The 24,487-nt window shown below is 39.4% G+C and overlaps 2 protein-coding genes across 2 annotated transcripts in view; both read left to right on the top strand.

Annotated features, from left to right (window-relative positions):
• Positions 1–15,192, top strand: part of rab11fip3 (RAB11 family interacting protein 3 (class II)) — a 28,941-nt gene extending 13,749 nt beyond the window's left edge. The window contains exons 4-14 of the mRNA XM_077550555.1: positions 855–1,027; positions 3,616–3,813; positions 5,787–5,924; positions 7,118–7,153; positions 7,265–7,358; positions 9,567–9,811; positions 10,676–10,757; positions 10,847–10,984; positions 11,058–11,213; positions 11,331–11,471; positions 12,456–15,192. Coding sequence (XP_077406681.1) covers positions 855–1,027; positions 3,616–3,813; positions 5,787–5,924; positions 7,118–7,153; positions 7,265–7,358; positions 9,567–9,811; positions 10,676–10,757; positions 10,847–10,984; positions 11,058–11,213; positions 11,331–11,471; positions 12,456–12,569 — 1,515 coding nt within the window. The 3' untranslated portion in view covers positions 12,570–15,192. The remainder of the gene's footprint in view (positions 1–854; positions 1,028–3,615; positions 3,814–5,786; positions 5,925–7,117; positions 7,154–7,264; positions 7,359–9,566; positions 9,812–10,675; positions 10,758–10,846; positions 10,985–11,057; positions 11,214–11,330; positions 11,472–12,455) is intronic.
• A 1,038-nt stretch (positions 15,193–16,230) lies between these two features.
• telo2 (TEL2, telomere maintenance 2, homolog (S. cerevisiae)) lies at positions 16,231–24,196 on the top strand. Its single transcript, XM_077551780.1, has 21 exons — positions 16,231–16,431; positions 16,683–17,039; positions 17,207–17,484; positions 17,758–17,826; positions 18,340–18,487; positions 18,596–18,698; positions 18,770–18,838; positions 18,933–19,074; positions 19,263–19,399; positions 19,545–19,630; positions 20,245–20,355; positions 20,558–20,646; positions 20,739–20,830; positions 21,070–21,186; positions 21,279–21,350; positions 21,431–21,589; positions 22,571–22,662; positions 22,757–22,856; positions 22,951–23,015; positions 23,093–23,208; positions 23,509–24,196. The coding sequence occupies exons 2-21, from the start codon at positions 16,699–16,701 to the stop codon at positions 23,628–23,630; spliced, it is 2,508 nt and encodes an 835-aa protein (XP_077407906.1). The 5' UTR covers positions 16,231–16,431; positions 16,683–16,698; the 3' UTR covers positions 23,631–24,196.
• Positions 24,197–24,487: the final 291 nt, after the last annotated feature.

Here is a 24,487-nt window from a genome sequence, read left to right on the forward strand (position 1 = left end):
TTTTCAACCGATTCTCACCATTCCACCTTCGATATGTTCCAAAAATTCATGGCACCTGTGCATCAGTTTTTCTCATTTTAAAAATGAACAGTTTTCCCAACATTCCAAATTTTTCAACCAAAAATTCACCATTCATTCCCAATGACGCACTCCAAAAATGCATGCATTCCAAAAAGTTTCCATTTTCCCACAATTGTTTCCCTAATTTACATTTACATATATTTTTTAAAAATTTAAATTTAAAAAAAATATCGTAAGTTTTAATTAATAATTTAATATGTATATAATTTTTGTATTGACACATTTCTACACACTCCAAATATTGATACTATTCTGGGCTCCCACTTTTGTCATTCCAAAAATTTTAATTTTTCACGAAATTCAAAATTTTGCCGCCAAAATTTACTATTTATTCCCAATGTCACATTCCACTTAACCTTTCCTATTTGAAATTGAAAACATTCAGCACTTTAAATTCACCTTGGAAACAATTTTCGACATGCCAACAATTCCCATTTACAAAAATTCTAAATTTTCACCATTAAAATACCCACAAAAAAACAACATTTTATTTGTTTTTCTCTTCTAATTTCTAATTTTTTTTACATTTTAAAACCGTTCCAACTTTAAACTCTTCAGCTATTCCGAATCGCAAAATGTTTCAAAATTTAAAATAAGTGACAAAATTTAAATATTTTACTTTTTTTCCTCTAAGTTCTACAATCTACATTTATTGACCAATTTTTCATTCCATGTCATTCTCTATTTAATAAAAGCAAACCGAATGTTCGGATCTAATTTGTGCGCACACGGTGCATTTTTTGCTAAGGATGACTTTTTTTGTGTGACTGCAGCAAAATGAGGTGACAGACAGCGCTTACCTGGGTTCGGAAAGCACGTACAGCGAATGCGAGACCTTCACAGACGAGGACACGGGTGCCCTGGTACCCCCTGAGATGCACGAGGATGTGGATACGGACAGCGGCATTGAGGCGGCACTTCATGACCCCGAAGAGGCCATAAATAGGTTGGTTTCAAGTCACATGAAATAATGTCTTGCCATCTGCTGTGAGTAAACAAGCGTGTCCTACTGTGGAAAAACTGCGACAAATGTTCAGTTAAAGCAATGTTTCCTAGCCTGTATTGAGCCAAAGCACACGGTCGGATCTACTATATAGTGTAGGAGCATTTCATTGCTCTACCTTTCACTGGCATATATAGATGATAGATGAACAAATACATTATTTGTAGTATATAAATACAAATTGGATCATTTCCCGCGGCACACTCGATGATCTCTCATTGGCTGGGAATCACTGAGCCAAAGGTCAAGCTTAAGAGTAGCTAGTGCACTGACCCTTCACACTGATCATGTGATGTTCGTGCCAGCGCGGGGATAAGTAACTGTTTGAGTTCTATTTGGGTCAGCAGACGGACAGATTAATGGGAAGGATGGCTTACTATTCTTGTGCAGTCCACTGTAGGTCCGTCTGTATTTTCCTGAATAGCCACCAAAATCAAACGCACGGCAATGCACAGCTGGGATGTTGTTGACGTTTTCAGGCTAGCGGAAATGTAACCACTTTCCCAACATAGCTTGAGATGGAAGACCTTGACCGCAGAGATCCTTCCACTTTTGTTAAACAAGTCCACTGTTGTCATTCTTTTTTGTGGGAAAAGACTGAGTTAAGGTGGAAAAGATTACACTATTGACCACAGAAAAGATGTTTTCATTGGTATCAGTTTGGCTTGGAAGGGTTAGAGCAGGGGTGCTCAAGTTCGGTCCTCGAGAGCCCCTATCCAGCCCGTTTTCCACGTTTCCCCCCTAAAGCACAGCTGAATCTAATGATCAGCTAATCAGCAAGCTTTGCAGAAGCCTGATAACGATCCTGGTCATGAATCAGGTGTGTTAGTGGAGAGAAACATGGAAAGCAGGCTGGATAGCGGCTCTCGAGGACCGAACTTGTGCACCCCTGGGTTAGAGGGACAGGTGCATTTTAATCAACTTCTGTTTTTCCCTGCTGAGTTTTGGATATCGTATTACAAAATGTGTTGTTTTCATTTTCTGGTAGTGTTTGGGGCAAATGACAAGTGCTGACTTTGTGATCTGCCTGGTCTCCTTGATGACTGATGTCTGTGTTTGGCCTTCCCCTTCCAGCCTTGAATGCCAGGAAGTGTTGAGCTAAGCTCTTTAGTTGTTTTCCCATATTTTTTTTTCCCCCGGAATAAGCCGATTTACTCCATTGCCCGTTCACACCTTCTAGCTGACAGGAACACACCGTCACCTCCTGTCCTTTTTTTCCTCAATTGCCAAACTAGAAACTGATTGCTAGAATAAAAATCAATTCTTGGTTGATTCATTTCTGGCGCTGTCCTCATCGAGTTGATGTGCAAAGCCTTAGGCAATGAGGTATTCACTAATTTACCTCGGCGCTGGGTCATTAAGTTGATTAAGGTTTTTGCTAGCCGACCACGTTAGCATGGCTAACTCGAGCTGTAGCTGTCAACTGAAAACAAGCGCAGTGTATGCTTCTATGGACTGGGTGAAGGATTAAGACTGTAACAGGATTAGCCTCCCCCGAACCTCTCTCTGCGTCCCCACACACACTTGGCCCTCCCTCGGACGGTCAGCTGGATTGTCTGATGGCTGTTGCTTAACCTTAAATCTGATTAACCCACTCATAGTGATTCAGTCTGCTAGTTAGCCTTTCAGGCCCGGCAGTCTTGGCTCTCTGGAGTCTTTGGTTTTGTTTGAAGTTAAACAGTAAGACTTCAGGATTCCACTCTGGTTGGCTGGGGTTTTAACCCCAGTTGCTCCGAGGCTTTCACGCCAGAGAATTGGAGGGCGTTTAGCGATGCGTTCCCTTTCCTCGCCGACCCTCTGCGTGAGGGAGCTCAATTTGAGGCCATGCGCTAAGAACCCGGGTAAAGGGTAAGTGGCTTGCGAATGGGTGGCGTTACTGTTTATCCAGTTCTAGAGCAGTGTGGTTTTTAAAGTGTTTTTTTTTTTTTTTGTCAACCCTAACCCAGCCGTCTTGCTGTAAACACGAAAACAACACTTGTCTTGTGAACAAGCAAAATGGGACCTTGTAGTTGCGTGCTGAGAGAGCAAGCTTTTCTGCTGATTTGGACATCCTCATCCTGAGTTCGCCGAGGCTCTCAGCGTATCCTGTCGGAAAGCAGGAAAAGCCTGCTTTCCATCTTTATTTTCTTTTCACTGGTTTTACGTTGGGCTTTGTACATACATGCTGGACGATTAAGAAACCTGTAGTCACATGAGCGCTTCTTGACCCACGTCAAACCTGGACAAAGATTCCTTCTATACTGTGCATCCATCATGATGGAAGGCAAGCCGTTTTTTTGTTTTTAAGCAAAGATGCCTTTAGGATTAATGTGAATTAGCAGATTAGCCATCGCTCAATTTGTCCAGATTAGTTGCAGTTTAAAAATTGCTTCTCTTTCTTCTGAATGTCCAAATCTAAGACGAGTTGGGTCTTGTCTGCTGTATGATGTCGCTATAAATAAATAAATAAATAAATACTGTATTGATGCCATGTGTATGACTCTTTTTCAAACATATAACAATCTGTGTTGTTTTGTGCCCCCCTCCCAAAGGTTCTCTCTCAACTCAGAGCTGCACAACCCCTCCCTGGTGGCGGTCATCGGTGGCGAGGAGGAGCATTTTGAAGATTTCGGGGAGAGCAACACCTCAGAGCTACTGGAGAGCGCCGAGGAGGGCACTGATGCCGCGGTTGACGGTCCTCTGGCACAGAACCCTCAGATGATCGATGTCGCCGCTCTGCTCTCTCCCAGGTACACACTTTTCATTTATTAACGACATCCTTTTGAAATATGGTCATCGTTGTGGTATTTCCGTAAAGTGGAAGTTACTATAATGTGTAAATAAATCTTGATAAATGCATGTATTATACTAGATACGAAAACAAACATGGTTTATTTTATTGTTAAAAGAAGATATTTAACTTACACATTTTCATCCATGAAATGTGAGCACCAAAGTTTTCCCACCCCTGACTCAGAGACTCTGAGGTTAAAAACATGATAAGATATCTGCCGGCGTCCTTTCCATCACCGTCTCTCCTTTTCTGGCGAAGGGCAAGATAAATAGTTCATTCCTCTTGTCACACTCGGAATTCATTTACACACATCTCTAGCCAATGAGGGAACTGTTTATTTTTATTTTTTTCCTGTGTTTCCTCTCCACTACTTTTTCACTAGCATACAGGTAAGCCACTGTATTCATTCGGTATGAAGTTCTGGTCGGTCAAATCTGAATGAGTCACACTTTGCTGTAATTCAATTTTTTTCCATTCGCAACCAACTGGCACATAAATAAGCAAGCAGCAGTGATAGTCATTCTTGAGAATTGCTTTATGCAAGGATTACACGGTTTAAGATAATATATACTCACAAGTGGCAGCATTAGATGCAACTTTTGTGTTATCAAATACAAGAACTGTGGAAAAGCCTTGAGGCAAGGCAAGTTTATTTGAATGGCACCATTGATACATACAGTGCTTTACATAGGTCAAGGAAAACATGATTAATCAGGAGATGATTATCAAGGTATAATCTCAACATTAAAGCAGGATAAATTAAAAGATGAACCAAAACTGTGACTGTGACAAAACCTATACATCATCAAGTCAAAAACATAAAATAAAAGAAAGATGGAGAAAACAAGAGAACAAGAAACAAATATTGATTTATGAAAAATCAATAATGAAATTTCAAGGCTGGCTTTAAATTTGAGAAGCTCTCAAGTGAGCATGCAAACGCAATGCTGCTTCACTTTGTTTGCAAACACTCAATAATCCTGCGCTAGATGACATGAGAAATCTCATAAGGAGACAAATTTTAATTTAAAGTCACGATTTGTCCTCCGTCCTCTATACAAAGACGACATTGTTCGATTTTGATCGTTCTGACGTGGTCAGAGAGGTATAGCGACTTCAAACCATGCTGACATATAAAGTTCTGTAATTGCAAGCGGTTTGTTGTCCTTCCCTGAACTGAAACTGAACTGATTCAAAAGATGACATCGCATACAAAAAATGTTTAGCGAAAATGATACTGCGTCCCACAGACTTCACCCACTCGCTGTGAATGCGTCACGCTCGGCAGTGGCAGCCCACACACACACACACACACACACACACACACACACACACACACACACATATTTATCTTCATGTTATGAGCTTGTTTGACGACTTGTAAACTCGCCTCGATTCCTCTCACACGAGCATCAATTTGCCAGTGAGATGAAAATGTCCCAGGGCAACAACGTGTACGACCATCAAGTGACACTTTGACTGACATTCATTTTGACGCAGCGTTTGTACTTCAGCAAGCGAACCTTGCGCCAGATGGTTGCATAATGGAAGAGCTGACTCACTCCTTCAATGAACAATCAGCTTTTCGCATGGCCATGAGGAGTGTGCACAGGCTTCCCCGTTGAATTACTACACTACTGTATGTATTCAATCCGTTTTTTTTGGAGAGGTTGCGTGTTTCCAGCAATTATCTTGGATTTTTTTTTTATAAACAAATCTCTCTTGTTTTTAACACATAAGTCGACCTCTTGTAGCAAAAACAAGAAAATCCTCCCTCGAATGTTTCCTGACACTATCCCCGCATCCTTCTGAAGGAGCCCTCACACTTCTTCCTCATGGCTCTTTTCCCACCTTGACGCACCTGCTGCTCGTCTTGTCACTCACCTCTTCCGTTTTCTCTTGCCCTCTTCCTTTCCCTCCTTCTTCCAGCGCGCCCGCTCCTCTCCCCGACTGCTTTCAGAGCTTCCTCAAGGAGGAGGCGCTGGACTTTTTCTGTAGCCAATGTCACAAACAAATAAGTCGCCTGGAGGACCTCTCCACCCGCCTCAATTTCCTAGAGATGACTAGGTAACGTTTTGTGTGCTCTGTGGTGCCGTTTTGCAGTGTTTGCGGTGGTGTGTTAGATGACGTGTCGCGCGTGTTCCCGTCATGTGTGCACGTTGTGTTAGATTTGTGCACACACAACATTAATATGTCATTTTTGGGAACTACACTACTCACTTAAAGTTACGTGCGTTCAAAATTTTAAAGGGTTAATTTAAATGGGAAGTCAATCTAAAAAAAATATTACAATATGTTCCATGCAAAAAAAAAAAAAAAAAAACTATTTTTATCCATTTTAGGGGGCGGACATTTTGCCACTTCCTGTCAAATGAAAATGATATCACAGTTGCTCAGGGCAAGTGGCAAAATGGCCGCCTCCTGAGATGGATGAATACGAGTGGATTTTGCTGCTTGTGAATAAAAAAATATATAAATTAAAGTTAATTAAACTAGTGGGGACGCATACGGCATATTATTGTGAAAAATATTTTTGTGTTGCGTTCAACTTTTAAGGTTATAGTTCATTTAGATTCATCCTGATACGTCACCGGATAGCCTTAACTCATGTGAGTAGTGTACTTAGTTTTAATAAACCCATCTTTGCTCAAAAGCATATCAGCTTCTTTATCACCTCTTGCATTGGCAGGAAGAGTTCCTTTCTGTAAATAGTTCATGTTGCCTTGCCATTGTTACTGTAACTCTTAAGTATTACCAGATATCACAGGTGAGTCATACCTTTTTTTCCGCTGCCTTTTGTTCCCTCTCACGTCACATTTTGAGTTGCGTGGTCACTCTTTGAATGAAGCTTTTCAAAAGAGCTGTTGATTAGGAAAGACTTGCTGATCCAAGATTACTGGCCAGTAGCAGAGTTACGGTAACCCTGAAAAATCCCATTTGATCTGCCCTTTAGTTGTAAAAGGGAGCACATTTATGGCAGTAAATCTGTATGAGAACTGTTTTGAATATTTTCACACTCGTGCCCTATCAATTGATGGGATAAACTAAGCCTAGATCAGCACTTTCTAGATTCACTCTGCTACTAAGCAGTTTGCTGTGTTGTCATATTTTGCTGCCATGATTTTGACACTAATAGTAGTAGAATTCATGAAGCCCCCTTTGCTCCACAGTGGGGGATCCCCCTCTTAGCAAAAGATGATGTCTCCTTCCTCCATATTCATTTTTTCCTGATCACTTGTTCTTGTTGTTCTTTCTCCCAGTGCTGGCAAAAGGCTGTCCAGCAAGAAGGTGGCAAGGTAAGCAGATTCATCAAATTCTTCATTTTGTTTTTTGAATGCATTCTGCAATGAGTCTAGTATAAGCGTGATTGTTAAAATATGTTTTTGCCCCCCCCCCTACACATGTAGACATCTTCTGCAGAACAGCTCAATAACACTGGACACGGTCAGCGACCTGACCCGTGACATCCTGGAGCTGGCTGACAATGACATCACAGACAAGGTGAGCGGTCACACACACAAAAGCCGCATGTGTCGTTGAAAGACGTCCCGCTAATTGTTTCCTTTTTTTTTTTTTTTGAAGTTTTGTTTCTTTTTTTTTTTTCCAGGAGAGCTCAGTATTGTTCATTCGATTTGACATCATCATTGCTCTCCTTTTTAAAAAATAAAATAAATAATAATTTAAAAAAAAAAAAAGTTTTTTTTTCTCTTTTTTTATAAATATATATACATATATATACATATACACACACACACACACATATATATATATATATATACTTTTTTTTGTATGTGCGTGAGTATGTGTATGTGTGTGTGTGCGTGCATGCGTGTGTGTATTCATCAGTTCACCTAAAGCCCATTAAAAAAAAATCCCATACTAATAATATAATATAATATAATAATAAATTGCCAAATGCAGAAACATCAATGTAAGTTATCACGATGTAGTGGCTCTCGCTAACAGACAGAATTAAGTAACCAGAATTAGGTTAAAAAATTCTATATATGTAGACCATGTTTCTATAAATTTGGATATTTGGTTTTTATTTGAGGCAGATATTTTTTCCATTAAAATGTGATTTATGAGGAGGTTAGACCATTGGTCGATATTCAGTTTGTTTATTTTTCCAGTTAACTCTTTTACTGCCAAAGACGTTAAATGACGTTCTGCAAAAACCTACGGAGGAGCGCCAAAGACGTTAAAAGACGTCCTCCCATTTTTTTTTTTTTTTTTTTTGAAACGGGTGCTGGGAAGGCTTGCGGAGCTCTCCTGAAAGTTTTAAGCAGGTTTTTTGAGCCTAATGACTATTTTTGGCCCCTAGAGGGCAGCGATGACTCTCTTTTGACAAGATCGGGTGGGCGTCAGTAGAGGCGGAGCTAGAGCGTTGAGCAGGAGATCAGAATGGAAAACAAAGGAAAAATGGCGGCCGGTCGCGAGGAGCTAACGCCAGAGCCGTTTTTTTCAAAGACCAAAAGCATCGCTAAAAAAGCACATTGTTGATGACGATAATCATCATCGATGATGAAGATGAGGGTGACTCCGTGGTTGGAAAGCATTGACGCGGCAGTAGAAGACGTTAGATGGAGCGAGATGGAGGAGGGAACGGGCAATGGCGAGCGTTTGCAAGCAGCTCTACACTTGCAAGACAAAAGGCATCGACCAACGCTAAAATAGTACATTGATGACGATGATGATGAAGGTGAATCCGAGCTTGACGGCGAAATTGGAACCGCTGTCGCGGCGGCTATGACGGTGTCGTAACGCGGAACGCAACCGAGCACGCACATGCGGACGTTCGATCGGACGACGGAGAGTGCCCCGAGTCCAATGCATATTCATCGGAGGAGTGTGTACAGTCTGCTACTTGCTTTTTATTCCCCGGAAAAAAAGCCCGTCAAGAAAGTGTAACGTTTGCACGCAAAACGGACCAATGTGAAAGTGAAAGTAAACTGTGTGCGAGTCCTGGCGTCTCTTTGTACGCAGGAGAGCGTTACAAAAAGAAAAACTGTATTTGAAACATCCACATAATTGTAAGTAGTACCACAGTTGCACACATTTGTAAATAGTTTGCGAAATTGTTTTGTCAAATTGTTACACTGTTGAATGGAAATAAACGTATTTTGCAATCAAAAAACACTTTTTCATTGTTGGTGAAAGCATTTTACAGAAGTAAAGCACTATTTAGGTGTTTGTGGCATCATTCATGGACAAAAAGAAGTGTACAATTCACTAGAGTGCATGAAATAACATCGTTTCACAAAAAGCTCTTTTTCTCCGTTTTTTGTTTCAAAAGAGAGAATTTCGGTGAAAGTAACCATTTTCTATTGTTGATTACTGAAGAATGGAATAAGGTAGAAACAAACTTTTTTTTTCTGATGAAAGCTGAGAGTCCAATCTTTCATTTGGTAGTATGTGTGTTTCCATAGTCCAAACACAACATTTTCTGTGGACCTTGAAAGATCACTCAAAATGCTTAAATCGGCTGGCACTGGCGACAACCCGTTTTTGAAAACGTCTGGCAGTCAAAGAGTTAACAAGAATTGCTTTTTTAGCGATAGTAAGGGCTACAAGTGTAGATTGAAATTGTTTATGTGGTAAGTCAGTTGTTAGGTTTTTATTTATTTATTTATTTTTATTTTTTTGTATGTGGGTGAGTGTGTGTATATTCATTAGTTCACCTATTTGTTTGCTTTTAACTCTCGGCAGATGCTACTACTCGAGCGTCGCGTGGCAGAGCTGGAGAAGGAGTCGGAAACTTCGGGGGAGCAGCACGCGCGCCTGCGGCAGGAGAACCTTCAGCTGGTGCACCGCGCCAACGCCTTCGAGGAGCAGCTGAAGGAGCAGGAGCTTCTCGCCGACGAGCAGCTGCAGCTGGAGACGCGGCGCCACAAGGAGGCTCTGAGCAAGCTGGAGAGGGAGAGAGGGATGGAGATGGAAAATCTACAGTCAAGGTACATTCGGGTTCAGATCAGTGGCAGGCCGTGCTTTTACACTCTAAAAACAATTGGGTCAAAAATGGACCGATCCTCTACTTGGGTCTATTTGACCACATTTTGAGTCAGGAAATGTGTCTTTTAGTGTAAAACAACTCATAAATATTGGTCAGATCCTTTACTTCTAAAAATTGGGTCATTTTGTATAAATCAAGCCCAGAAAGTTGACCCAACTGTTTTTAGAGTGTAGTGGAGAATATCTGACTTAATCAACCTCTTAAATACCACCACTGTCACATCGCAATTACGAAAGCACCAATGCTACAAAAAAAATGCAATTTAATAGCACGCAAGTGTGGCTGTGTGCATCTCCTGGAGAATTGCAGAATCAATATTTATCTAAAAAAATTAAATAACAATGACAAAAAAATATGAAATAAATCGCAAATAAATTTCGACAAAATCGCTTGAAGTAGCTCTTATTATTTGTAAAGGAAAACATATTTCTGCAGTTTTAAGGAAAATATATTCAGAGATATAGGTCTTTAATATAAATTATTATTATTTTAGGAGGATGCATTTTATGTAGCAAAAGTACTAGTTGCATTGGTACTTGGTATTAATATTGGTGAATACTCAAAAGTTGGTATCAATCTCAAAAAAATGTGGTATTGAACATTCCTAGCCTAATAATAAACATCCACCAATTTAGTGGCTACAAAATGTCTAGGACGTTACAGCCAATAAGTGAAACTGTTAAGTTGCTCTATACTGCCACTATGTGGCACTGAGCTGCAACTCAGTTTCAGTGCTGACATGAGGATGCTATACGGGTGTTTTTGCTGTATCGATATAAAAGTCATGTTTGTTTTATCTGCACAGATTGCAGCAACTGGATGAGGAGAACAGCGAGCTGAGGTCCTGCGTTCCTTGTCTACGAGCAAACATCGAGAGGTTAGAGGAGGTCAGTGGAATTGCTCCTGCTTATTCCTACTGCAGTTAATAGAAACCTTCCCAATTAATCGTCTTTTTTTTTCTTCTTCTTTTTTTTAGGAGAAGATGAAGCGCGAAGACGAGTTAGACGCAATGACCGACAAGTGGCAGGATGAAATGGAGACCCGGCAGAAGATGGCCGACAAGCTGAGCCATGAACGGCATCAGAACCAAAAGGAGAAGGAGAACATGCAGGAGGTGGAGTATTACCTAATAAGATCCATTGAGCTATTTTGTGAATAATGGATTCATTCCTCTGTGTCTCCTGCAGCTGATTGAGGACCTGCGTAAGCAGCTGGAGCACCTGCAGTTGTACAAACTGGAGGCGGAAGCCAAGCGGGGCCGCTCACCCAGCGCCGGACTGCAAGAGTATCAGACCCGCACCCGAGAAGCAGAACTGGAGCAAGAGATCAAACGACTCAAACAGGTACAAGATTCGGGCTTCTTGCTTTCTTTCAGCCAAATTATGACTTGCATTGTGCATTAATTAGCATTGGCTAATGATAGACGTGACTGACAGTAGACGTGTGCACTCCCTCTGCAGGACAACCGCAGCCTAAAGGAGCAGAACGATGAGCTGAATGGCCAGATCATCAACCTCAGCATCCAGGGAGCAAAGAGCCTGATGTCTGCTTCCTTTTCCGACTCCCTGGCAGCAGAGATCAACTCTGTGTCGCGCTCTGAGGTGATTGATGCAAAATGTGTTCATATTTTTTGTTTTTTAACCGTTACCCAGACAAAATTTCCATTAAAAATTACAAAAAATAATACAATTACAAATTTATATAATAATAATAATAACAAAAATAATAATATATCATCGCTGTCAATTTAATATTTTTTCACAAATCAATACTATTGGTCTGTCACTACGTCATCATTTATTTCTAAGCATCATTAATAGGGGTGGGAATCTTTGAATGTCTCTCGATTCGATTCCGATTTTTGGGTCTGCGATTCGATTCAGAATCAATTTTCGATTAAGAGCGATTTTCGATTACAAATAATTTCATTGACAATGATTTTTGCTTCAATCTATAGATGTGCAAGGAATTGTAATGATTGACTCGCTAATGCTAATTAGCGCGCTACTCGAGGCACTTTTATCACTCAAAAGAACGGCTCCACACTGCAAAAAAACAACTTTTATTGGAATAACTTGATTGTGATTTTTTTCTCTAATGTTGCTACAATTTAACAGTATATTAGACCGCGTGGAACCACACTGCCCCTAAGTGGCCAAATTGGGTACAACATTAACAGCGCTCCAAATAAAGGCACACACAGACAAAGGCAAGACAGTATAAAATAATTTTTTAAAAATTGATTTTTGGGACATTTAAAATCGATTCTTAATCGTACTAAATGAGAATCGTGATTCTTATGAGAATCGTTTTTTTGGGCACACCCCTAATTATTAACCAATTCAAAGTGTAGAAAATCTATCAACTCTCTTAGCCACTTAGAGTGTCTGAGAAGTGTCATAAAACTCCTCGTCACTGCGGAAAGCCGTGCAGCATTATGTTGCCTCAAGATCAAACGTCTGCATGATTGTTGTTAGATACTCAAGACTGCAAATAGTTTGTTTAAGATACATTTAGGTAAGCCCGTTTTGTTCAAAATGCCAGCTATAATGTTCCATTCTGACCTTCCTTTGTCTGCTTCGCAGTTGATGGAGGCCGTCCACAAACAGGAAGAGATCAACTACAGACTTCAGGACTACATTGACAAAATCATCGTGGCCATCATGGAGTCGAACCCCTCCATCCTCGAGGTCAAATAGGCACCGTCTGCACAGGGGAGAAAAAAAAGCCACACAGTGACCTCATCGTCTTGAATATCAACAAGTAATCAGACACAATAATAGAATATTATTATATTTGTGAGTGTGCGTGCGTGTGCGTCAGGCGCTCCTCAGGTTCTGGTGACTTCCATGTATTTTGGTCAGAGGAACCCAAAGTGAATGAACGTGTGAAACTTAATCGCCCCCTCCCCAATCCTTAAAGTTTGGACTTCAAATGAAGGACTAGGCAATTATATACCTTGAAGGCCTTAAAATCGGAGGTGATCAAATTTATCTGCAACTGGAAGTGTCGGGGTTTGGACCGTCGTCTCTCGAACCAAGCTGCTGACTCGTGGTATGAAGCACTGGTCAGCTTATTATTATTATTATTATTTTGTCAACACATTTGAGGGACATTTCTATGCCGGAAGGGTTTTCTTCTTTTTTTTTTTTATGAGGTACCTCAATGAGTTATGAATTGCTATTTTTGTTTGTTTGTTGTTTTTTTTTACAATGAAACAAGGTCCTGGACTTCAGGTGGGCTGGAAAATGAGAAGGAATTAATTATTCTTATAAGAAAGATAATAAGGAGCAATGCGTTGCCTTTAGTGAGCCAAAGCATAAAACACATCACTTAAAAAAGAAAAGAAAAAAAAGTCATAAAAAGTAGCTACATAGATAATTTATGAATCTCCTGCCACCTACTATAAGAGCATTTTAACATTCTGTTATTATTTTTAGTAAATAACAATTTTGGGGCAAATTCAGTAGAAATTGATCATTTGCCACAATAGTTGGGAGTCAATGATGCAAACTAAAGATTACATTTTTTTATTTTTTTTTTAAACATCCACCTGATTCCAGTGTTCTCTTGTTGAGTGAAAGTGTTACTTTTTTGTTTGTTGTGAATTATCGTCAATGAAACTGTCAAGACTGGAAAAAAAAAAAAGTGGATGAACTGCTAACGTGTGAAGAGTATGAAAAACCGTTTGAGCATTTATTCAATGTCTGTAGTTGGGCCTAGTAGTGTTACTAGTGCAGTACTGCGGTTTACCAATAAGGTTTAATTGTACACTCAAATATGGCTCTAGTAGCGAAAAAATGTTACTAGTTACAATTGTTCAATATATATATGCTCAAATGGTTTTTATGCTAATAGTTGCACTTTTGCACTAAATTTTGTTTTGATTTTGTTTATTTTTTTTTCATGGAAGGGATCAAAATGTAAAATGACAAGTATGCGGGGATTTAAAGCACGCTCAGGTGTGGACTCATGCAATGACCGACCGACGAGGCAATCATAACTGCCACATTTCACGGAAAAGACTTTTTCGCCTCTCAAGGATTACGTGTGGACTCTGCGGGCTTGTCGGGATGACAAACCTTCAAGCGTAATCTTTTCTTCTTTTTTTTTCCCGCCCCACCCACGTTGCACACGGATGCTGCACTCATCTGGACTTTGGAGGACAAATGAACAATGGGGTGGGGGAAAAAAAAAAAAAAGACGGTCCAGCTTCGCTTTCTGCACAAAACGTTCTCATGCTCACTTCTTTGTCACTCACAACTCTTCACCTGCCACTCCTCGCAATATGGCCTTGGATGTAAATGACTTGTAAAGTTTTTTCTACGCTTATTCTAGATTGTAGGTATTTTTTTAGTCAGTGGGGAACAACAACAACAACAACAACAAATCATTTATTTTCTCATCTTCAAAGGTGAGAAAAATGCTGAGGCTGCCTGTATTCCTTTCTAGCATGTAGCGTGTACAGTTTTTTTTTTTTTGTTCCTCTTATTTGGAATCACACGGATATTTATTCAATATGTGACACAAAGATAACACTCTTGTCATCTGTTCTACGATTTGTGTTTGATTTGAGGCGATATTGAATTCACGGTGGCTACGAGAAATGTGCATATCATCTCGGCGCGTGCGTAATAATTTGCTGCAAGAGGTCTTTAGTCGAGGTATTCTGTATATTATCGTGACCTTCTCGAGAGTCTTTCTTATAGATATACAGCTTCTAGAGTCGTCTTCCCGTTTTGGAGTCAGGTACTGCATGGAAACACTGATTTTCATTGTATTCTTCCTTAACTATTCAGGCTACTGATAGAACATGTTTTCTCACTTTGAGTGCGATTGGAACTTTTGCGTCACTTGATTCGTAACAGCAGTGGTTCTCAAACTGTTTACATCAAGTACCACCTAAAAAAAAACAAAATATATAACCGTAATATAAGAGGCCTAAGTGGTCTTCAAAAACAAGACAGAGGTTTTATTCTTCAGATAGACGTGTTTAATATTGTAGTAAGTCACCAAAGCATTATGCACAGTTTAAATGTTAACATTGCGCAAATACAGGGAATAAAAACAACAGTTCTTGATTTGGTATTTACTCAAGTGTGAAATACAAATGAACTGGATTAAGGCAGCAATTCTCTCGCATGCCACTAGAGGGAGCCCACGCTTTACAAACGGAAAATGAGACGCCAACAAACAGCAACTTGTCTCTAAATATTGTGCACAAGTGACGGTTGGAGCACTAAAGTCAGACAGTTGACATGCAACATTACTTTTTTTTTTTGCAGAAATGATTGCACTTTAACGTTTGCTTCTTTTTTTAAATACCAAATATATGCTAATATTAACCCCTGTTCATCTGATTCAAACTGACAAAAAAAGAGTCATTGCTAGTCTAAAACACTGTGCCTGTTTCAAACTTTGCCTCTAAACAAACCTGATGGGAAAAGCACTGACCACACCACGGCGACATTGTTAAATTATCAATGCTAAAACCTTTGATGTAAATATGAATTGTCATTTTTGTGGATTTTACTCCCACGCTCACTTCCAGTGTCCAAAGAAAATTCCAGGCACCATCACTACATGTGTAGTGCATGATTTGCCATTTATTGTATGACATGGGAAGATGGAATATTGTAGAAAGAAGAAATTGTAAAACGTATTCTTATTTTGAAAAATAAATGTATAAATTATAACAGTATTTGGTTAAAACTATATTTTATTTTTCATGTTTGGAATATCCCCTGTAGGTCAAATTACTTGGGGTAAATATAATTTCAGTCATTGTAAAGAGAGAAATTATATAAATTAAGCAGTGAGCATATGAGTAGGAAAATAAAAGGAATAAAATAACTGGCTGTGTGTACTTCTTTCATTTGAGTGTTATACTGTACATTTTGCATTGATGATTACTGTTCCCAAACAAACAGTGAATACATTTACACAAAAGGTGTCAACATAATGTCATTTAAAGTACAAAATTTTGTGTTGTAGTATGGCTAACACAAATTAACTGGTTGATTAATTTGGCACAATTGCAGTAATTAAACAAGCAACAAGAATGTGTGTTGCACAGTTGTAGGCTAATAGTTATATTAAGTACTAAAGAAATTGAAATATGCTAATTAAGACTTTATTTCGGGAAATGGAAAGAAAAATCAAACAATTATCCCGCAACAGCAATTTAAAAAAAAAATGGCGTCAAATTAAAATTAGACACGAAATAAAAAAAGCGTAGATAACACAGAATTGCGATAGGTGGCAGTAGCGTGCAACATGTATGGCTCTCAACCGGGGGGAAAAACGGAAGATGATTAACGGAACCCTTTATTTTGGCTCCTTGCTAACACGAACTTATTTTGAGGGAACACACAATTCAGACGTCGTTCTCCGCCTAATTCTTTGAAAGACTCCTCTGAACACGAAGCAAGATATACTTGTTTCCACCGTCATTGAGTCGAATAAATTTGCTTTTTAAAACGAATTTACAGATCCACGTTTACGTTTGAGCTGTTACGCAGACGCGAATTTAATAATCTTACACCTGCACTGCTGTATAGGGTAAGTAGAATACTGTACTGTTTCAAAATTAATTGTGATGTTACAAGTCAAACTTAAGTTTAATACACATGCTTATAAGATCCATCCGCAGTAGTTAAAAAACAGCGATGTCGATTGATCATTTTTTTTCTTTCAAGGTTTTTTAGTGTATCTCTGTTAGATGAGTGTCTTTAAGAGGCGAGGTAATAAAACACCATATTTCATCCTTAACTGTCCCCATCACCCCCCACCCCCCACCCCGCCCACGATAGGAAACTGTCTACAAAGATGGAGGCTTCTACCCTGTCTACTGATATCCGTCTTGAAGTGTCGCAGTGTTTCAGGAGTCTCACCTTATCATCCCCCAAACGAGATGCAATCCATGCTCTTCAAACCCTCTGCTCTTACTTGGAAGAAGCTCCTGATAACGCAAGCGCTTCGGTCCAGAAGGCAGAGTTCCGAAGGTCTCACTTCACTCGCTCGCTTCAGTTCCTGGTAAAGAACATTCAAGCCGACTGGTTCTACGGCCTGACTGCATCACAGCGTTCGGAATTATGGGATGGCCTGTTCCTGCGGGGACCTCCTGATCAAGCTCTGCTGGTCCTGATGGAGGGAATTGGTGAGCTAAGGTACAAGATGCACTGTCGATGACGTATCATCACATGACTTTGACATCACTGAATGAATAGTATTTTTTTCCCAGGTCAAGTTATTGCTGTTTATGTTATATTGTACATCGCACAGGAAAAAGTGGTAAAGAAATCAAATTGTTATTATCCGTTGTTCTGCTTTCCAGACCAGGTTCAAACCTGGACCACTTGGTCAGAATCACCGAGAAGTTCATCCAGAGCGGTCGCCTTGCCGACCTGCTGTGGTCCTTCTGTCTCACCGCGGGTCCCGTTGACTCCCCCCAGCTCCGAGAGGCCCTGCTAGCGCGTATCGTGGCGCTGCCTGACCTCACTGCCAATAAATTGCAGCACAACAACAAGGCCGCCTTCCTTCCTCAGCAGTACTATCCTCTGCTGGCTAAAGAGATGCTCACTGCCTTAGAGCGCACTTGCAAGGCACTCAAAGGTAAGATTTTTATAGTCGTTAAGAGGTTCGCCATTTTTTTTCTAGAACTACATTATTCAAGGTGGGTACAAACATGCTACATATTTTTTAAGGATAACTTGTACTTGCCAGAGTAGATTTAATGCGACATACTTTTTGCTTTTATGGGAGTATTTTTGTTAAGAAGAAATTTGACTAATTTTCTTTTGTTTTGACCTATCTATTATCCATTTGTTTAGCTTAGCTATATGTTTATAATGTACAAATATATTTTTCTTGTTTTATATTCGACAGATGGCACAAGCTGCTCCTTGAATTTTGTGGCCCAGACACTTGGAAAACTCTGTGCCCAAGGACATAGTGGTGAGTTTATAAAATACTGTACACATTATGAATTATTCTTTTTAAACACCACAAAAGGTGTTAATAATTACAGTTAAAACAAAAGTTATATAATATTACATATTGCCCCATGAAGAAAGCTAATGTGTTAGGCCCGGCCGATAAGATTATTATTATTTTTTTTAGGCCAATTCCGATGTTTGGCAGAGTAAAATTATGAAAACCATTTAATCCTGATTTAAAAAAAAAAAAAAAAAGTTTTTGGAGGCCTTTAACACTTCAAACATTTTTTTTCCATTATCTTTGTTTTATGTTGTAATGTGTTAATGAATTTAAAAAAATAATAAAAAAATGGCAGATTTTTTTGCTGATTTTAAGATAAAATATCGGCCAATTAAATTCTGCTTTAATAATTATTTTCTAATTAAAAAATAAAATCGTCGCAAATCTGTGTCCTCTATTTTCTATTGATCAGTTATCCCTTTTTATTTCATTTTGATGTATTATTTTTCTCAAATTAAATCCTCCCTGCAGGCTTGCTGCTAGCAGCGATGGCTCCCAAAATGTCCGCCCACACGCGCACAGATATGGTGTGGCAAAGGATTTGCTGCAAGCTGCTGGAAAACGTTCCCCAGCGCTGGATGGAAAGCGTGCTCACCGGCCTGGTGCAAGCCGTTCGTGGGTGAGCTTGCTGGGATCCCAAATTAAAACACCATAACAATAAAAACAACACATTTCAGTCTTATTACAGTATATGTCACTAATGTTATGTGTTTTTCATTTTTTTCAGGCCTGTTGCATTAGGTAGAATCATGGGCAATCTTGTATTAACAAATAAGACGGCCCAGTTTGTCATCACGCATAAACTGCTGTTGCTACAATACAAATATGAGGTACGGTATTTCTTTAAGCATAAATCCTGTAAAAACAAATGCGATTTTGTAGTTATTTTTTTTCCATCCAGACTCGTACGTTGAGAGTTGTTCTGGGTTACCTCGCCGCAGACAAGGACAGAAGACCGCTGCTTATCCAAGTGAGTGCACAGAACGTGCATTTTTTTTGAAGTCATGATTATACACTACATATATTATTCTGTTGTATAGATAAATAACATAGTGTTATTTTAGGTGTTACGGTCCTTGTCCCAAGCGTGGGCCAACCCAAGCGCGGTGAAACACACTCCGCTGGAGCAGCAGCTGTACGTCAGCAAGGCGCTGCTGCTCTGCATCGGTCTGCTGGAAGACGGCGAGCTGCAGGAGCTACGTTCAGGTGCCACGTTCTCGATGAAGTTCAGTCAATTGATTGTTTTTGAAGGGTAGATCTGCCACTTCCAGTATGGCGGTCACAAGTCATACTGACGTGTTGCAGCAACAATGATATGCTCCCATGACAATGTTTCCCATTTTTAATCCTATTAACCGGAGAAGGACTGGTTTTGTCTTCCCGCCCCCACCCAGAGCTTCTGCAATGCATGCTGGGAGGTATGCAGAGCCACCTGGACAGCAACGTGGTGCGCGTCAGACATATGGGCATGATAGTGGGGGAGTGTCTGAGCTCCCGTATGAATATCAACGGGACCAAGCTCAAGTTTGAGGTCAGAGTTGAATTGAGATGTGGAGAGAAAGTTATTAAAGGCACCTAATCAAATTACATTTGAACATCTGTGCTCACTTAAGTATATCTAAGTGAATACATAAATCATCACTTGTGAGCTGTTTGTGTATTGTATTGTACTGTAGTATGAACAAGATGAGGAAACACGAGAGCTGGTTTCTCTTCTGACTCCTACTACCATGGACGAATCAGAGCCTGAATCTGAAGATGGGTAGGTATCAATTACAATTCATCAACATATTTTGGAAGCGTATTGCATTCACCTGAAAAAAAAAGTCTGATTTTTCTGAGTAATTTTTGGGGGATATTTGTTTAAAAAAATTATATTATTATATTAAAAAATAATAATAATTCTGTGTTTTTTTTAAATGTTTTTTTTTTCTTTTCAGTTTTTTGCTTTTTTTTGGAATAGTTTTTCCTTCTGTTTTTCAGAATATTTTTTATCTGTTTTTTGAAATAATGTTTTTTCTGTTTTATAGAATATTTTTTCTTCAGTTTTTCAGATTTATTTTTTCTTTAGTTCGGAATAACTTACTTTCTGTTTTGGGGAATTGTATTTTCTATGTATTGGAATATATTTTTTAATGACAGAAAAATATTACAAAAAAACTGAACAAAAAATTGAAGAACAGAAAAAAAAATCCATAAAAAAGAAACAAAAACAGTAGCCCCCCCCCCTTCTCCAAAAATACGCTTACATAAAATATACTTAAATCCATTGCTAGTACATATCTTTTTTTAAAGGGTCAACATATTTGTAATATAACCTTCATGAAGTGATGCAGTGTAATGCTTTTTACTGATTTTATTTAATATCGCGTACAGGGTCAGCCCTCCTGAAGAGATCAGAGAAAATCCATCGATATGCAACGATTCATCACCAAATGAACAGGAAATCAAATCATCAAAAACTGAGCCAGACTCTGACCTCGATAGGTAAGTATTTACTGCACACATACACCATTTCAGTGAAAGCTTTCATCCCCCACTTCCCAGTGCGACACAAAGTGCATTTTTGGTTCATCCTGAACTTCTACCTGAAAACCCAATATCCCTAACTTTTTATGATTTGCACAGTATGTTATGCAGTACAAGATCAGTGTAAATTAAAACTAAATTAAACTCTTAACAATTGCAGTGATGATGAGTTCATGCCTTACGACATGTCTGGAGATCAGGAAATAAATAAGGCAACACCACCGCGTTACCTACGAGATTGTCTGGAAAGTAAGTTTCTATAGTTTGCTTTTCTTTTTTTCCCCCCACACACATTGGTATTATTTCATCATATGCTGCCTGACTTTTCCCAATGCATCCAGACTTAATTTCCTCTGAAGATCCGGAGCGCGTGGAGCTCAGTTTAAGGGTTGCCGAGGGACTGGTGAGGAAGAACGCCTTCGCAACCAAAGAGGTACCAAAAAAGATGCAATTGGTAACGGTCACGTTTGTCCAGTAGGAGGCAGCATTGCATCTCTTGTGTTGTACAGTGTCATAAATGTTGGAAATAATTTGAAGATGTTTACTTTTTTTCTTTTTCTTTTTAAATGTGCATTTATGTCTACATATCCGGACTTGAAGGATATCCTGTCGCTGTAGCTAATCTTCTGGCCTTTAAGTTTATAATTCACAGTCAATGTTGTGTTTCTTCAGATCAGTGTCCAGCTAAGCAAAGTTTTTCTACACATGGAGGATAAATACAGCATAAACGGCTTTCTGGCTCTCAGGCAAGCCACCATGGTGGCGCTTGTGGTCAGTGATTGCATCCCGGTATGGTTCGCCAGCTCTGTCACATGAGAATATCGCACATTGAAACTTATTTTCTGACTTTTTACATGCTAAACTGTTGATTTGTTGTCCAGGTGACAGAGTTTCTGAACGCAGAGTTCTACTCCTTAAACTACAGTCTTCGCCAGCGTCTGGATATCTTAGAGGTTGGGGGAGAGAAAAAAACAACTTTAGGACAAAAAAAATCTTTGTTTGGTCCTCACAAAAACTCTGTCCTACACTTTAGGTTCTTGTTCTAGCAGCTCAGGAGCTGTCAAAGCCAAACCCGGGCAACACAGATCCAAGCGTTGCCGCAGATTTAACACCGTACTCTGTTAGCAACACTGCTCACTGGCAGCAGGTTGTTGACAAGCGCGTACAGGCAAAGACCAAGCGAATCAGTAAGGTATTTAAAGCTCATACACTGCTGCTCAAAAGTTTGGGGTCACTCAGTTTGGTTTTACATGACAAAATAATGTTGTATAGGGAGTGCAGGCATGGCAGAATTAGGAATGCCATTTTCATTATGAAAAACATAAGCTTTATTCAGTCACAATTAGAATAGTGTACAATTAGATAGCTAAATAGAAAGTTACCCGGATAGCTAAACAGAATGTTAGCCGCATAGCTAAGTAGAAAGTTAGCTTTATTCAGTCACAATTAGAATAGTGTACAATTAGATAGCTAAATAGAAAGTTACCCGGATAGCTAAACAGAATGTTAGCCGCATAGCTAAATAGAAAGTTAGCCGGATAGCTAAACAGAATGTTAGCCGCATAGCTAAATAGAAAGTTAGCCGGATAGCTAAATAGAATGTTAGCCGGATAGCTAAACAGAATGTTAGCCGCATAGCTAGATAGAAAGTTAGCCGGATAGCTAAATAGAATGTTAGCCGCATAGCTAAATAGAAAGTTAGCCGGATAGCTAAATAGAATGTTAGCCGGATAGCTAAACAGAATGTTAGCCGCATAGCTAGATAGAAAGTTAGCCGGATAGCTAAATAGAATGTTAGCCGGATAGCTAAGTAGAAAGTTAGCCGGATAGCTAAATAGAATGTTAGCCGGATATCTAAATAGAATGTTAGCCGGATAGCTAAGTAGAAAGTTAGCGGGATAGCTAAATAGAAAGTTAGCCGGATAGCTAAATAGAAAGTTAGCCGGATAGCTAAATAGAACGCGAGCTGGCTAGCTCGATAGCCAAATAGAAAGCTAGATGATAGAGTAAAACTGGATGGATGGATGGATGGATGGATTGATTTAAAACTGGATGGATGGATAGATTTAAAGATAGATAGATAGAGATAGATGGATTTAAAGCTAGATAGATAGAGATAGATTGATCGATAGATGGATATTTTATTAATGCACAAGTCAAATTCACGTTACAGGGTGCCTCCCAACCTCGAGCAAAGGCCACAGCCAACCGTTACGCACCAGTTGCTGGGTATTTCTTCTTTCCTTTACTCAGGAATTATGACAAGTGAGTCAGACATTTCCCCCCCCCCCATACATATACAGGGTCATCTTTTGAGCTTAGAGCACTTTTAAATGTGCGTTCATCTCATGTTTACCAGACCTCAGGTGACCTTCGACCTGTTGGGAAGTGACCACATGGTGTTGGGCAGGTTGATCCACACCTTGGGCGTCTTCATGCATCTGGCAGTGAATGCGCCGGTACTTGAATCATTACAATAAACAAACCCAACGTCCCCCTAAAGTCTCTTTACTAATGTTACTGATGACGTTATTTGACATTTTTGTCCCGCAGGTAGCTGCACAAATGGGTCGGGCTCTGCTTGACTTTGTGTGGGAAGTGCGTTACCACCCTGACCAGTAAGTAATTCTTGAAAAATTTGTTTTAATTTGAAATGTATCATTTGTAATTTACCAAGCAACGTTTTCATTTTAAGGATGGTAAGACGAGGCGTCCTCTTTGCTGTCTGCTCCGTCTTCATGAGCATGCCCAGTCAAAACCTCCTGGTGGACCTTACAGACCAGCTTTTTGAAACTAGATCTTGGCTGGCAGGTAAAAAAGAAGTGTTTTCATTTCAGTGAAACACACACACTGACACATAAAGGGACATTTTCAGAATGCACACGCAGCTGTACTGATTTCTGGGAAGAGGACGAGGATCCAGGATGTCCTGCAATGCGCATATTGTCTATGACGAGACTGGTTTATTTATGTATTTTGTCTATTTTTATTCGTCCCGCAGCTTAAAAAAAATACTTTCTTAACATGTTAACAAGGATCTGACTCACCTAACGTTTATTATTTATTTATTTTTATGTTTGTCTGCTGTGCTATTTTTTTTCTGTCCCCAAGATGTGGCGGAGGGTGATCTGGATGCAGACTGCAGGAGTTTGGCCATGCAGAGTCTGGTGCTGCTGGATAAGAGCCTCAAGAAACAGCTTCAAAGTCCACAAGCGCTCAGCATTGAATCATGAGTAACAACAACAACAACAATAAAAATGCACCAGGTCAAAGTGAACGCTCTGTTCTCACAAAGACTGCAGATGTTGATTGTGGCAGTCAAAGGAAGCGGATGACACCAAACACTGACCAATGTCCCTAAAGGTGGGATGACTTTTTCACTTCCTGGAACATGAGGTCAAGCAAACGAAAACGAAAGCACCTTTGCTTCCCGGGCTGCGCAATTGAAAGTAAACACACATATGTCTTCTTTTTGTTCAAACTTCAAATCATGGTCAAATCAGACCAATTGAGGATAAAAAGAAGACATACCAAGCCATTTTATTGGTTAATATTGTGTGAAGAGGATATCCTTTATATAGTACAGGTATATCCTTTTGTCTCTTTCCTGTACAAGCAGGTCTCGCTATTAGGGTTGTTTGTTCGCAAAGGACATCCTGTGAATATTTATGTACAGTATGCAGTCATACATACGCTGGAAAAATAAATAATGCTTCCTCCTGTGACATAAATGCATAGTTTCATGTGAGAATGATTTCTGTGAAATACAGTTTCCCTTATTAAAAAAAACTGTAAAATATGACAATTTGTAATTGTACTCTGTTGTATTTACAGTTTTTATCACAATACACTTGCATATTGTGTGAGGACCATGCAGTTTTTCTTCATCAATGTTAACTATCAAACAATACTGTTATATGAAAATAAAATTAAGGGCAGCCATGCATCAAGTGTTATTACTTGTGCGCTAGTATTTGCACCTGTGTGCCTTACAGAGTTCACATGATACAATACTTAAGACCGCTATGTTTATTATTAAAAGCACATTACATTTTTATTGGTGTCTTTTGTGAGACTGGAATAATTTAAT

Source organism: Vanacampus margaritifer, chromosome 18, assembly GCF_051991255.1.
Source record: "Vanacampus margaritifer isolate UIUO_Vmar chromosome 18, RoL_Vmar_1.0, whole genome shotgun sequence".
In the NCBI taxonomy this organism is placed as follows: domain Eukaryota; kingdom Metazoa; phylum Chordata; class Actinopteri; order Syngnathiformes; family Syngnathidae; genus Vanacampus; species Vanacampus margaritifer.